Genomic DNA, 15622 nt, shown 5'->3' with positions numbered 1-15622 from the left:
GGCTACGCCGTTCTGTTGCTGCAGAACAAGCGTCGACACAGGCTGGCGCTAATCCAGACTGGATATACTGAGCTGCTTTTAAATGAAGATGAAGGAACAAAAGAGGAAATGGGAAATGTAAACTTTAAAAGGCCTAGCTTAGGAGCACTTGCTCTATGGCTGCCTGGTGTAAAAGCTCAAAAATGGATGCAAATCCATTAGTAGTCCCGGTTTCACAGTTATAAAAATACTTAAGGGGTTGTAATGGGAGCGACGTGATAAATGTGTGGAAATCTGTTTTGATAACATTATTCATAACACTGGCTTTGCGCTGTGTGAATTAATAACACTTCATTTACAGATGGAAGAAAGCTGGCATGGTATTTCCAGTTAAAGAGATTAATTTTTAAACACCTAATTGACAGGCTGGGGTTAGGCAGGATAAGCAACAGACTATAAGGCTGCAGCTGCAAAGTCAAGGTGACTGGAATACTCAGAGAAAGGCTTTCAAAAAGCAGAATAGAGAGCAGAGATGGAGGGAGTGAAGAGAATTAGTCCTCAAGCACTTTTCCCTCCACCCCCTATTATTTCTCTCTTTATTAGGAATGATTTACTCTCTCAGTGAAAGGATATAAAAGCTCAAGTATAGCGGCGTAATTATCGCAGAGTGAAAATTTAAAGGTTTGACTCACAATGTCCTCAAGTCAGCGAGCAGACTGCCAGACGATAAGAGTGACTGTGTTCAACACTCGGCATCCAATTGGTTGTGTTTTATGGGCTTTGCCAAGGAAGAGCACAAAAACAGCACTCGGCTCTGCAAGTCTGTAAACATGATAGACTGTGGCAAACTACTAGGGCTGGTGTTTACCTTGGCAGAGCCTGGCCCTGGCATGTCGGTAGCATCACTTAATTACTGTTTACATGTAAATATTAAATTATACAAACAAGCGCACAGAATGTCTCAAAAAGTACAGAAATACATATTCAGGGTCAACCTTATCTGTCTGCAACAGTTGCCACTGCTAAGATACGAATTGTTTTGAATCACAAATTTCCCGCATTGTACATAATCTTCATAATTGTTAAATGCTGTTGTCCAAGGGCATTCGGGTAAATATGTTCACATAATCTGCATAATAGCAGATGCTCAGATATGTAAAACGCACCGTGTGTTCTCAGAGACGAAGAACAAAAAAAAAAAAAAAAAAAAGGTTATTGTTCAAAACGGTTTTAATCAGGAATAAGGACCGGGATCATTAATGTCTTCCAGTCAAGACGGAGAGATGATTGTTTCGATTACAGACCTGTTTTCCTGACAGTCCACAGCAGCATTATATAGTAGAGCACTGGTGCCTACTGTGCATCTCTGGTATGGCTGAGTAAAGCACTTGTTCATTTGCAGTGAAGGGTAACATGAAACAGGCCTCAGCCTTCTGATGGACAGGGAGATTTCACCTTCGCCAGTGAATGATAATGCATTATTAAATTTGCCTCTCTGCTCACTAGATACACTTAGCTGACCACAGCATATTTATCTCCCCATCCGAGGCTCACATCTTGGCAGGAGAAAGCATTCTGTCACTTTTGAGGCATTTCAAAGATTAAAAAGAACCTCTCTCTTTTCAACGTCCCTAAAAGCATCCCCCTTTTCAGTGAAATGTGATTAGCAGGAGATGGTGTCACGCAATGGAACATTCATGAGGGGGAGAACAAATATCCAAATGAACTCCCATGTCCTCGAGGAATAGCCCCTCTCTGCACCATCAGCAATCTCTCTCACATGGGCTGTGGAAATTTGATTGATCCTCTATTGAATTATTTTTTTGCACTCTTTCATTTCAACAGGACGCACTGACAAGTTGTTTGATCATAAAGCATTATTGTCTGCCAAGTCACATTTCAGGGTTGTGATGGCTAATGATCTTGCCTCCTGACTTAGGGAAAGTCAGGTAGTCAGCATGTGTTTGAAGCTTGCAACGCCAAGGACATCGGGAGGACTGAACAAAACACTATGCATTAAAGTCAGAAAGATGAAGAGAAGGAGCTTACACTGAACATATCAAACTTTTAATGATACTGTATGGAGGTACCATCAATGTCAGTGAAATATTTACGCCACAAAAAGAGCACACAACTGATGCTGAAACTTTTACCTGACCCAAAGTCCCCTAACTTCCTTTTTATCATTGCAAATGCTTATGCAAAGGAGGAGCAGAACAAAGACTACAAAGGCTAGAAATCACTTTTTTTTGGGCCTTTTTCATCTTTTTTTTCTTCTAAATATATCCTCCTCTCTACATGAGCTCATCAGTGTCCACAGGTCCTTGCCCATAGCAGCTGTATGTAATAGACTGTGACACTGGTACCTGCTCCACTTCATCATTCAGACTGTAAACTGGGACTGCAGACAGTGCACAGTGCACCAACCACTGGACATCTAGGCAGCATCCTGACAAAGTAAAGGCGAGGCAAATCAGCCATTGTGTCATTGTGGTCACACCGATGTTGGATGCATCAACGATTGCTCAGTTGATAGCAGGTATGAAATGATGCACCTCTAGATGACATAACACACCGCGAGCATCCATTTGTGCTTGGGAGGACATTACGAGTGCATCTCCTGTTGTGTCAACAAGGATATATAACATTTACCAGGGAAGTGCCAATATCACATTACCAGTGAATCACCCACTTTTAAAATATGGTTTACAGAATCAGTTTACATACTGTAGTTGACTCTCCCTGTCAGGCATTTTAGCTCTGCGTAAAAGAGATGTGGCATGTTTAACTGCAGTGGGAGGGCTGAGGTAAAGTGGTGAAATTTGTTGTTGGCAAAATGCTTAAACTGCCACATGGTATTTACAGAAAACTCTTATACTTCGCCGTACTATACATATGGCTTGCGTTTCAAACACCTTCTCCCAAAGGAAATAAAATGATGTCAAGTGTTTGATGTCCAAAGTGAGTTTACAGCCAAAGGCTTCCGTACCTTTAAAATTCCCCCTTGTTTGTCAGCTACCTGCTGTTTCACGAGACAGAGGCTTGTCGGAAGCTTTTGCCACAGACTTTTTGTTTGAAGCAATTCAATTAGTCACATGTGAGATAACACTTAGCTTTCTACTAGCCTTTTTTCTCACACATCATCTAATCTCCCCCCTTTTTTTTTCTCGGGCAAATTTTTTGGACTAAAAATAATCAAGTTCAAACAACAGCGCCTCCCCTAATAAAATAAATAAAAAAAAAAACTACCATCTGGTTACTCTGCACTGGGTGACACAACTTTGGAAATGGTCTTTTTTAGACAACAACAAACAGCCTTTGTCCTTCATCAGCAGAGATGACATGAAAAAGATGAGACATGTTCATAGGATATGAGTGATGTGACATTACAGTGCCTGTCTCTGAGGTGTTTGGCTATTTAAATAGCTTCCATATGAGCCGGGGCACTGCATCCTTCCTCTGCGCCCACTGTGCTCTCTTCTAAGAGTGCATTGCAAGAGATTAATTTAATGCTCTGCCAGGATCATAAAGATCAAACAAGTGGAGAGATATCATTAAACCATTGGAATGTTATCTCATTTATCTAAACAAACTGATGCGATGAACAAGCCTAATTAAAAAGCTCACTATAAACAAAGCTTCGGATGGTGAGGCCTCACCCTCTCTTTAACAATGGAACACATTTGTTTTATTAATCTAATGCATCATGTATCATATCATTACAGTTCAATATATCTATCATTAATTTTATTCCTCTCACTTAAAGCTTTTATTGGAATTACTTTGGTTATTAGTTGGTTCTAATGTATTGGTTACCTCCGAATCTGGCTGCTACAATCTCTCTTATCTCGCTGCATAAACCTGTGCATGTTATTCAAATTGCCTCATTTATTATGATAGCTTCCTCATGTAAATTGTGCTGACTGCTCGCCCTTGCACAGTCCTCATTAGACTAATGAAAACCTTCAAACGAAAAAACTAAACAACCTGCCAAATAAAGGTCTGGGGTTATTATGAAAATTACAACTGTGGGAGCCGGGAGAAGCTCTCTTCATTAATTCATGCTCAGCAAATTGGTAACTAATTTAGTTGCACTCCTCTGCATTAATGGGTTATTTTATAAAAATGTTTTCCACAGCCCGAGACCTCTGGTGCACACACTGGAGAGCTCAGAATCCTAATCAAGTCCAGTGACATATTAGGAATTGACAATCTCAAAGATAATGCAGCGCGTGTTTGCGGGTAGATGTGTGTGGGTCAACTAGCTAGAATTGGTGTGGCGTGCTGGGTCATTTGCTTTCTCCTCTAATATTGCGAAGAAATTACAGTCCATTTGTGTTGATTATCAGAGTATGGAGGAGGCACTTCAGTTAAGAAGTAAGATTTCTGCTACTGAGGAAACATTCAGTTGATTTAGTGTGTGGATATTTGGTTAAATCTTCTTCCTTCTCTGTTTGCATTGCTCTGTTTTGTCTGACTCTCTTTTTTTGTCACACACACACACACACACATGCGCGCACACACACACACACACACACACACACACACACACACACACACACACACACACACACACACACACACACAGACAGTTAGACAGTTAGACAGTTTGTGACCCATAAATTCAGCTCATGATCCTGCTAATTATTACTATTCACTGCTTCACACCCTGTGAGTGAAGGTCTAACACTGATCTTCACGTCAGCTTAGCCAACAGGGAACATACAGCCCAATGATTTCCATAGTGGTTTTAATATCATTATCAGCCTCACCCCACCCTGTATCACCCAGTACAGCACAGCACAGCCCGCCCCCGCTCGGCTCAAAACCAACAGAGAATACTAAAATCTATTATTTGCTTCATTTTGTATTTAATCCACCACGCTTAGTAGATTTCTATCTTTTGTCTTCTTCTTTTCTTTTCTTTTTTTTTTTTTTACAAGCATGGCAAAATTGTAATGAAATAATACCAGCAATTAATAATAAAAACATTTACTCTGTGTGATTGAGGTTCAACATTTTGAATATTTTTCCATCCAAGTTCAGAGTTAATGGGGATGATAGGAAATAGCACACGTCAGCAAGTCTACTGCTCTATACAAAGGACTCATTATTTCCCATATTTATGTACAAATATCAGTATTATTTGGTATATAAAAAAAACTTATAAAATAAATCAATAATGCAAAATATGTGTGAACATGGGATTATACAAACCTACTTTTAGTGCTACCATTCAGTGGTGACACTGTTTAATGTTTTTGTAATTATTTGGGAACACAGAGCAACTGTGTAAATAACTATTTCTTTTCATACTGTGTACAGAATACTAATCTAAGCTATCAACACGTTTACTGTAACGGCAGTTAACAGTGTCCTATTAATGCAGAAAACGTGTGAATGGGAACGTAAAATCTGAGTGAAAATTAGTTGAAAGTGATCGGAGCATTTTATGTGATTTAAATGCACGTGTTTCTTGCAAAACGTTGTTAAAAAACAATGCACTTTATCTATAGATTTGTATTGTAAGAGGTTGACGTTAAAGGTCATCATAGCATTTGTAATATAAGGGCTGAGACGTGTTGTAATTGTAAAGCATCTACAGCAGGTAAACACATTAACACTGTGTTTCTGTGGAGTTCCAAAAACAGAGATGATTCCAACAAACAAAATGTGTGCGTCATTTCCTCCAAACATTTATACACATCCATACATATATACACTTGTTCTGGTTACCTCTTGATTTGAAGCTCGGCTAGTTCAGGTGTATTGATATAGTGACACAATCTACAACTGGGATAAATTGGAAGCAAGAAGAATAACGAGGGTGACTGCAATTCCTGCCAAAGGCTAAACACAAACTGTATTATCAATATTCACAGTCTTAAAATATTTTTTTTCGGAGAGAAAAATACCATAGGCATACAGAATATGTTTTTAATGGTGGGTCTACAGTTTCTTCAAGATGTTTTTTTCAGTGATAAAATTGGAGTACCGGTATCTTCCACTCAAACGGGTACAAATAAGTAAGTTGGTTACACCTGACGGCACCCTGACCAACAACAGTCTCAGAAAGCTGTTCTACCTTTGATGACACATTAACCAAATGTTTTTGGTGTAGCCCAGTGGGTTCTCATGCCTCCACTGAGTTTGTGATATTGACTGGGTTCAGATTTGTCTGCAGATTTACAAACCTGCTCTGCACTCCTTAAGTTATTGAGCCTTTGTCTTTGTTATCAGACTTAATTCTCAGAATTACAACATGTATTATAGGCTACTCGATGAGAGCCGGTCCAGTAGAGCACAAATTTAGTATTCAGTCATAGCTTATTATTCACTCATAACATCTGTCATTTTCATACATTATGAACATTGAATACAAGGAACTAAAAGCTAATCATAAGTCCTTAACCTAAAATGTATATTATGAGTTGAAAAAAGAAACAATACAAATCACAGTTCATTTTTGTAGCGGGCATAGTGAAAATCCTTCACAGCACACAGTGTATCATGTAGACTACACCACTCTATCAAACTTGTTTTTGTTTTAAGTCAACCTGACTCACCTTTGTCAGTGTGCATCCTCTTTAATTCATGGCTCATGTCGTGGGCCAGGTCTCCCTCTTTAGGCCCAGGCGGGATGTTGGGGGACAGGCCTAGCAGGGCGTGGTTCATGGACAGACCATTGTTGTGTATCGCTGGAGACAAAGCAGGACTGGCATTAGGAACATTACTAAGACGATGTATTACTACTCCGTCTTAGGAAATTAGACAAAACAACAACAATCGGCACAGCGCATTCGCTTTTTTTCTTCACCATTTATCTGTGTGATAAACGTACGTATCCTGTCTGACGAGCTTTCTGTGCGGGCTGGGGAGCTGGACACACTGCTGCTGCGGTGAGACGATGGGTGACTGCCTGGCCTCCTGTGGTCTTCTAAGGAAGGAGCAGGGGAGGGACTGTCCGGCACCCGTTCCTGAAACCCCAGCAGCACCAGAAACACAAACCCAAAAATAAATATCTACGGTAGACTGTAACGTTAAGACCACAGGAAGGAGGAAGTCATGTTTAACCATGTAGTAGTATAGCATGACGTTCTGCGGTCTGCTTTAAAATTTACCTTTATAACAGAGGTGACCATTCTGGAGGGCAGACTCTGGCCCTGTGCTGCGGCGGCCATGTTTGCAATGGTGCTGAGGTGGTTCATCTGGCTCATCGCCATGGTGACAGAGGCTGGAGGCAGGCTGACTGGGATCAGGGGGTGTGGCATCATCATGAAGGGGAGTTCCAGGCCTGAGACACATGAAGAGGTCGTTGGTTACTCAATGATGCATATTATGAGTGAGATATCCACAGGGGAAAGTTCTGAGGCTCAAAAAACTCAAAACCTGCTGCTGTTAATTCAGCAATCAGTAATTCCCACCACTGAGATACCCTTTAAAATTGGTGTCCAATAACACTAAAGCTTTACACTGCCATCTATTAGGAAAAGAATGGAACAATTCAAATTAATTGCTTCCCGGGTATCTTTCCATGTTAACATAATACACATAAATGTTTTACAACATATGTTAATAATAGATACTACTGCAATAATAATAAAGAAAACGGTGATGATAACTATATACACAGTCATTCAAAGACCAAAGTTTACACAGCCATAAAGATGCATCAATTATTCTATGATGAATAAAAAGGGCACATTATGGAAATTGTCTCAATATTTACATATAAAAAAATATCTCTGTAAAAACAAAGGCAATCTTGAAAGCCATTACCCAAATGACTAGTTAAATGTGCTAATGACAAACAAGTACCATCAGACCACAGTATGGCAATGACTGTAGGCTAATTATAGCAGCCTATATTCCAGACCAGAGAGAGAGAGAGAGAGAGAAAGAGAGAGAGAAGAAGAAGAGAGTGAGACCAAAAAGAGTAAAGACACGTTCAGCTCGCACAATAATGGGATTTTCATTTCTTTATTTTTTCATAGGCACACAAATTATTCCATTACAACATAAGAGATGTCTTACAAATGTTTTAAATTATTCAATTGCTGTCTGGCTTCAGAAGTCTAATTGGGAAAATTAAAAGACATTAGTAGTCCGAAAATGTAAAGAATGTCTTATAAAGATACCATAGGGGGTTCATAGTTAGTCAAACTGTGGCCCTGCACTGTGCTTCTGAATGGCTTAATGAAAACAAGCCAACTTTCAAAGGACATGAGCGCAGACAGAAGGTCAAAGCTAGGTGTCTGTACCTCCCCCCCCCCCAACCACGGCTCCCCCTTCCTCCCCCTCTGCTCTATGGGGACTTTGAACTGGCAGGATCAAAAGTGACTGGGAACAGTTTGGTCTCATTCCTCCGCCACTCAGATGCTTTTCCTCAAATGCTTAAAAGAAAACCTCATAGACACTATTGGATCTGATTGAGCTTCTCTGTTGATTTTTCACTCCTTTTTTTCTCTTTTTCTTGGCAGCTCGGTTCAAGGTAAGAAAAGCTGTGTGAAAGAAAAGAGGGGAAAAAAGATACTGCGCTACAGAGAGCTGATCCACAAAACAACTCCACTCCTCTCTTTTTTGACAAAACATCAGAAGCCAAAGGGCAAGGAGTTTTGCATGGCGACGCCTCTAAAGAGAAGGACACTGGTTGAGAATGAAAGGACATGAGAGGTACTCCTCTCTGTCATTCCCCTCCATCTAAAAGAAGCATTGATTTCCATAAGAAAGATGGCATGCAGTTTCTCTGTGGCGAGTATTCCCAAACAATATAAAGCAGTGGAGATTAAAGAAAGGCGGAAGCCAAGCAGCACCTTGTATCAGCGCCTCTGCTGTAGCTCAGACTGAATCAATTACCACTCAGCAGGCTAAGCTCAATTAAAAAACACCACAGAGGGCCTGATTGCGGGGGTACTTACTGTAGGACAACATGGGGAGGTTAAGGCTACCTATCAGCCTTTCAAGGCCGCTCAAGGGCCAGAGTGAAGAGACTTATTCTGCTTTTGAGGTGGATACATTACACCCATTCAATCAAACACAGCTACTCGAATAAAGACACACAAACTTGAACATGAAGCCACATTTTCACCAAATCAATAAACTACGAAAAGGTTGGGAATCATCTAAAATGAAAAAGACTACTGTTAATCACATTCCTCTACTTGTATCTTCATTATATCTTGTACTTGATGGTATATTCATTTATATGATGTGTCTCCACCTGACAGACAGCCTGGGGGTGGGGGGACACTGGACCTCTGTTCGCTCTAAGTGGTATTAGTCTCGCTTTCAGTGCCTGTCCAGCCCCTTTCATGTCACCCCATCCTGAAGCGGTGTTTCTCCCATAAAGGCCCATTCAGGCCAGTGTAGGGGAATGTGCCACAGATCAACAAGGGTCCACCAAATCCCTTTATTTGTCGCTGAAAGGAGCCAGGTGAGGAGGATATTGGTTTATTCAAGGAATCTGGCATGTTTGCCGGACAAGTGTTTTTTTTGGTTTCATTTATATGCAATTCCTTTTTTTTTTTTTTTTTGCCAGCTTTATTCCTGCTAAATAAAAGCAACTGCAGTATAATTTTTAAGTTGGCAATAATATGCAGGGATTTTTGTGTATTTCTCTACCAAAAGAACAAATCAACAAACATTAGTCAGATTCATTAATCACCTCGATATTGTGTAGATATTCCAGTGGGCAAATCGTTAGAAACATATTTGTCAGTTTGTGTTTATCTCTGATACAGAAGTTCAGACCTGATGAGGGGTGAATTCCCACAAGCCCCCCCCCCCCTCTCCTGAAGGGCATAAACAATGCATTTGGAGTAATTTACCTGAAGTAAGCCTGAGGGACCTGCAAAGGTGAACTCCTATTTACCATCATTAAAACTACAAATCACTTAATACCAATATAAACAGCTCAGCTATTATGTCGTGCAGTGCTCGGGAGTTCACGCATGGATAAGCAAAGATCTGAATCGCGGAGGATGAATTGAATGAATTAAAACAGCCCTCGGTAACAGCGTGATTAAAAAGCTGTTACATCAGAACCAAACCGCACGGCTGACGATAGGTCCGACACTTAAAAGCATCACACCGAAAAAAAGATTGAATGTTGAATGCTTTAAAATGATTAAAAAGAGAGCAGTAATTTATTTTGATGACAGAAATGATAACCCGCAGTGATTTGTGCAGCAGTTAATCTTCATCTAAACAGGACTTCAGCCTTTCTGGACGTCTAACCCTACGGAGGAAAATAAGAAAAAAGGAACTAAGCCATTGTCATTGAAAATGGTATGGAGGTAGCAGCCAGCCCCTTACCCTTAACTCTGTTGTGGACAGATTTCCCCTGACAAAAATTAAACTAGCTCCTACTTGGCACTTTATTATCTCTTCAACTGAATGATTTATTGTTTGTGGAGCGAAAGAACCAAAGAGAGGGGGAAGATTACATTTCCAGCCAAAGCTCAGGCTTGATCTCGTTTTTTACTCCCTCTGTCCAGGAAAAAAGCTCTCGACAAACAATAATGTCAGCTGTAATTGATCGGAGGTCGCCGGCTGGGCCTGCAGTAAAAGCGCACTATTTAAGCGACAATCGGCCCTGCGCTCTTCAGACGCTGGCTAATGAAGCTGTCTGTCTGGGCTATTTACCTTCTCTTAAATGGAAGGGGAGAGATGTACTGTAAGAGACAGGGCTGGAGAGGATCTGCCTCTCGCCGCCGTGAAATAGGACCTGCACATGCCTCAGGAATGTATAATTGGTTGGCGCAGCCAAAGCTGGAGATCCGGTGCTAATTAAATGACTTGTTTAAAGCCTATCTGTCTTTGTTTGGGAGGCTCTGGGCTTCAGAACAATGCATTGTAAATGCTGTTGTCAAACAAACATTCCTGGTTATCCTTTGATTTGAATTGAACAAGACAAAGGGCTGATTTGCTCAGCGCTAAGCCTTTGGTTTTCATCGTGTTGAGATATTTTTTCCTCTTCTGATCTGTCAAACTGAACAGGAGCATTGCACACAAGTTAAATGAACTGACTGACTGCACAATGCATATGCAGTCCGCCGCAGCAAAACAATCTCAGCTTTCCTCCTAATTGCGCTTGTAAAATGCCCCCATGTCGTGTATGTATTTCTCCAACAAAGGTGAGACGGCGGTCCACACACATGGAGAGTCTTTGTTGTGGTCATATCTAGGATTTGCACACCGGTCCCAAAAGGAAATGAATGGCTCGTGAAAAAGTGTCTGTCATGCGGCAAGACATTTAGAGGTCTCTCCATAGCACTAATCAGCTATTCATCTTTAGTATAACTATTAATCTCCCAAATCAGAAGCCCTGCCATGTGAGATGGAGGGAGCCCTATAGCCATTAGATCAAACATAAGACACAGCCTCCATAAATATGTTGTCTGGCATAGTGGTGCCACTTTACACAACACAAGCGCATGCTTACATATGCACAGAAACACAACTGCTCCCACACACACACACACACACACACACACACACACACACACACACACACACACACACACACACACACACACACACACACACACACACACACACACACACACACACACACACACACACATGCAAGCAAAAAAACAGACACACACAGATGGCAGGTTCAGTCAAGGCTGGTGAGTCCTGTTTCTCATTAAAATGGGGGGAGAGAGGAAGGTATTGAGCTTTGATGTAGCCACCCACAGCCCCTCAGTGTCATTGAATGAAACTTTGAAGCCTTTTGTGTTTACGCAGTTAATGTTGATAATAAAGCAAACATCTTGCCTTTGTTAAATACCTGCTGTACACTCACGTATGCACACACGCACACGCAAACAGACACATAAAACGAATACTTCTCGTGGTAACAAGAAGAGGTAAACATGAAAACATACGGGTACACACTCAGACAATTATGCCGTATAGATAACTCTGTGCTGTATAGGTACGTACACACATGGAGGCAGCCAAACATAAAAACACATGCAAACAATAGCCTTTACATTCCAAGAGCCATGATGATTGGACACATTTCGAGTTAATTCACATCAACAAACAAAATGTGTTTTGCACGCCAGGATAAAGACATACACATTCCAATGATTCAGGTGGGTGAAGATTCCCTGCCAAGATGCCTAATGTAATGTAATGTAAGAGAAACCATGATAAGAAAACATTGCTGGTTTGATGAGGTAACATAATTGCTTTCCTGCCCAAACCACTGGAGTGTAACATGTGGTAGAAATTATCAAGGAGACAGACAGAGGTGTTTGTCCTTTAAGTGTATAAAATCTAAAGCAGGCAACTTTTATAGGATAATTCCAATCCTCGGCTCTAATGGCACGCATTCCTTATGGAAATTGAAAGATCAATCATCTCTGTGACAGATCTGTTGTGAAAAAAAGTTCTCCCTCGTCTTTGAAGGAAAAAAAAATGCTAAACACGTCTCGCCATCGCCCCACCCGCACTAGCCCCTGTTTTAGCTGTCTATTTTTCTCTTTGCTGAAAATGTTAACAAACAGGGCAATAATCAAGCCATATGCTTGCATGTGGCAAATCTCATTACAGTAAATGACCTTTACCAACCAATGCCAACATCCTTGTGCTTGAAAACGCAGAGCGTATAGAGGGGGGGAGACAATGGTGGGTTTAGTTAACGCAATCATGCACATGGCTGGGGGTGGCTAGGACAGCTAGGCCTTCAGGAAACATTAGCAAACCATGTTCGCTTCTCTAATTTGGGTCGGAACCAAGCTCACTTTACATTTGTCACACATCACTCTTGATAAAATACGCAACATCGGCACGAGAGCACCAACATCTGATCACTGACAATAAGCTGTGGCACAGAATGTGATGTGAGCAGAAGAGGAGAGCAGAAGGAGAGGAGAGATATTACTAGCAGCTGTTACTACTGCGGGTGCAATATATTCAAGCCCAATCAATAAAGCTCCTACAGACAGTGACACCCAAGCAGACAGAGGAATCAGTTTCATCTGATACTTAGCAAAGGCTCCCCTTTTAAAAAGATTGCTTTCAGTCAATGACAACCAGTTGTCATTTGACTAAGGCTCCTGAAATGAAATATATTGACGAGCGTTATCAATCACGGCCCACTCTGCCATCATATCACTTTGGTGTAAGAGCAGGGTGGGAGGGGGATCAGTTTGCATGTGGTCATCAGATCATCTGTTTTAATTACAAAATTAGCATCACTACCTCCTGTGCTTTCACTTCCTCCAATACAATCACCTCCTGAGAGAAAATCAGTAATGCAGTGTATAGTTTACAGTAGTGCTAATGAGTTCAAGGTGAACTGACTGTAACGTGATTTTTATATGACTGCCGTCCAGACAAATGTTGTTAGTTTGGAACACAATTTATCAAGAAATACCTTCTTCTGTTTGTTCACACTGTGAAGGACATGCTGAGATTGTAAAATTCCTTAACACTGTTTGAACTTGCTCTACTCTCTCTCTCTTTATCTTGGTCCCAGAGGAGAGGCTGTGTGATGGTGAAGATGTCTGGCCTCAGTATGGCTGATAGCTCTATTCGGATGAGGGTTCCCATATCATAATTAAGAAGAAACACCTTTCGGTTCAGGTAACCGACAGAGTGCTTTCGTGGGACAGAACCAACTATTTCTATCACACAAATGCTCTTTGACTCTCCTCCTGATTGCAGCACAGTCAGGCAATGGAACACTTTTACAGGGTAATCACAGTGAAAGAGTCATGTTGTTGTTGTCACCACCATTACTGTTATTGTGCACACAGTAATATTATTACGCTATGCTAATGTTTCCTCTTAGACATAATCATACTGAAATGAGAGCAAATGATATCCAGGCTCTAATGCTGCACCATCTTAGCTGTGTATGTGAAAACTGCTCCACATTCTATGCAATTACACACCGTGCATATTTCACATTACTCCAACCTGCGAAAGCTCATCATCACTGAAAGGTTGAATGTCATTTATTACACGTATCACATTTACACCTAGTGACATTGTCTTTTCAAATTTTGTTGATCTCTTCACTTTCAAAGGTCAGCCCCTTCCCTGGCTAAATTCAACCTGACAGAGAATAGTGAGGAGGGGACAGCCCAACGCATGCATCACCCCCGCATCAAAGCGCTCCAAATTAATCTATCCAATTAATGAAGAACGAGGCCTAATGTTGATGAGGGATGACAACTCGACTGGTCAGTTGTTTTTTTATAGCTCTGCTCCTGCTATGATGAACTAACCACAAGAGACAATCAGACAAATATTTCCATGACGCAAGGTTTGTCTCTCCTTGTGTCTATTCCTTTCCATAACGCTGCAACTCCGCTGCCACTCAAAGATGATAGAACTTGATATGGATCATTACAGAAATAATGTTTAATCAATCTCCCCTGCTATTGTAAGCTATTTCTGCAGTTGTCTGCGTTTGTGTATTTTGTAGCAACATCAGTGTGCCTCACAATTTCCCAATCATGCATATTCAAGTATTACGCTGATGCTTAACAGGCGACGCAACTGGAATTAGAACGAGGACATTAGACTTCATTAAAAAGAGAAATGATTATCAGGTTTATCTTTTGAAATGTCTATTAAAATGTGTGTGTCGTTCTTCACTTATCTGTCACCTGGCTCCCATGAGCCTGGCAGACTAATAGAGAGATGGTGAGGGCCAAAGCCCAAGAGAGAGACAGAGACCCATCAAGCTCTTTACTCAGGCTGGAAGGCTGTCTGTCTGCTCTGCCACTCTCTGTCTAGCTCAGTGTGCCTGATTCCGTTAATACCACTACTCCCCTTTTCCCCAACACCTGCAGCTTAAGCAGACCCTATTTTGTGTCCAGTGCAGCCTTGATATCAGAATAAAGAAAATCTAAACAAACCACACTTGTAATTGCATAAATCTTACAAGACAATAATCTGTCGCAGTGGAAGAGGTGTTATGATATGTTAGTGAAATGAATTCCATTCAGCCTATGGCTACAATCTAGTCTCTCTCAAGAGCTTCGGCTGACAAAGGCTCCCACAAGAGAGCTAGAGAGGAAGATGGATGAAGTTGCCCCTAGACACTCATATCAGGTCAGTATGTGCTTTATCCCCTAATGGTTAAGGTTAGGATTGAGTAGGGGGTGATACTAGATCTGAGCCCGAGGGCCATTGTTCTGTCTAGAGGAGCAAGAAGTAGCCACCATCCTCCATCATGGCCCACATTTAGTGGTGCTGGGCCACCAGCACTAGTGCAGCTAGCAGGTTAGACCGCGCAGCTAGCTAGTTGGATGTGTCCTTCCACCCAGAGAGCTTTATTATTAGAAAGGACATAAACAGACTAATTAAATCGCAGCAGTGGAGCTGGGCTGACAGCTGGCGCAGAGAGTGTGACCAAACAGATCCCTATCAAAGTGCAGGAGCAGTGTCTCTATATGTGCCCTGCTCTTGTGCGCATGACTGTCTGTGCATCACTTTTTCCACTTTTAATTTCATTCATACACATCTTAATGTCTTATTTATCTGTCCAGTGCAGAGCACATTGACTCACTGATATGATCCAAAATGGTACAAATGCTATCCAGCAGAGCAGTAAACACTCCAGTAATTAGTGCACGGTCTCCAGGCTGACTCCACTCAGCTCTGCAGCATGGCCAAG

General features: G+C 41.3%; 1 protein-coding gene across 11 annotated transcripts in view; it reads right to left on the bottom strand.

Annotated features, from left to right (window-relative positions):
- Positions 1–15622, bottom strand: part of dachd (dachshund d) — a 121482-nt gene that overhangs the window by 18177 nt on the left and 87683 nt on the right. For 4 of the 11 annotated variants that reach the window (XM_039818131.1, XM_039818136.1, XM_039818132.1 and 1 more), the window contains exons 6-8: positions 7101–7273; positions 6797–6974; positions 6546–6677 (exon numbers count right to left, since the gene is read on the bottom strand). In XM_039818131.1, the coding sequence (XP_039674065.1) occupies positions 6546–6677; positions 6797–6974; positions 7101–7273 (483 nt within the window). The remainder of the gene's footprint in view (positions 1–6545; positions 6678–6796; positions 6975–7100; positions 7274–15622) is intronic. The other 7 variants (XM_039818138.1, XM_039818139.1, XM_039818140.1 and 4 more) reach the window with 5 other exon arrangements.

This window comes from Perca fluviatilis, chromosome 12 (genome assembly GCF_010015445.1).
Source record: "Perca fluviatilis chromosome 12, GENO_Pfluv_1.0, whole genome shotgun sequence".
NCBI classification, from domain to species: domain Eukaryota; kingdom Metazoa; phylum Chordata; class Actinopteri; order Perciformes; family Percidae; genus Perca; species Perca fluviatilis.
The sequence above is the reverse complement of the archived record's forward strand: the minus strand, read 5'-3'. Positions and strand labels throughout refer to the sequence as shown.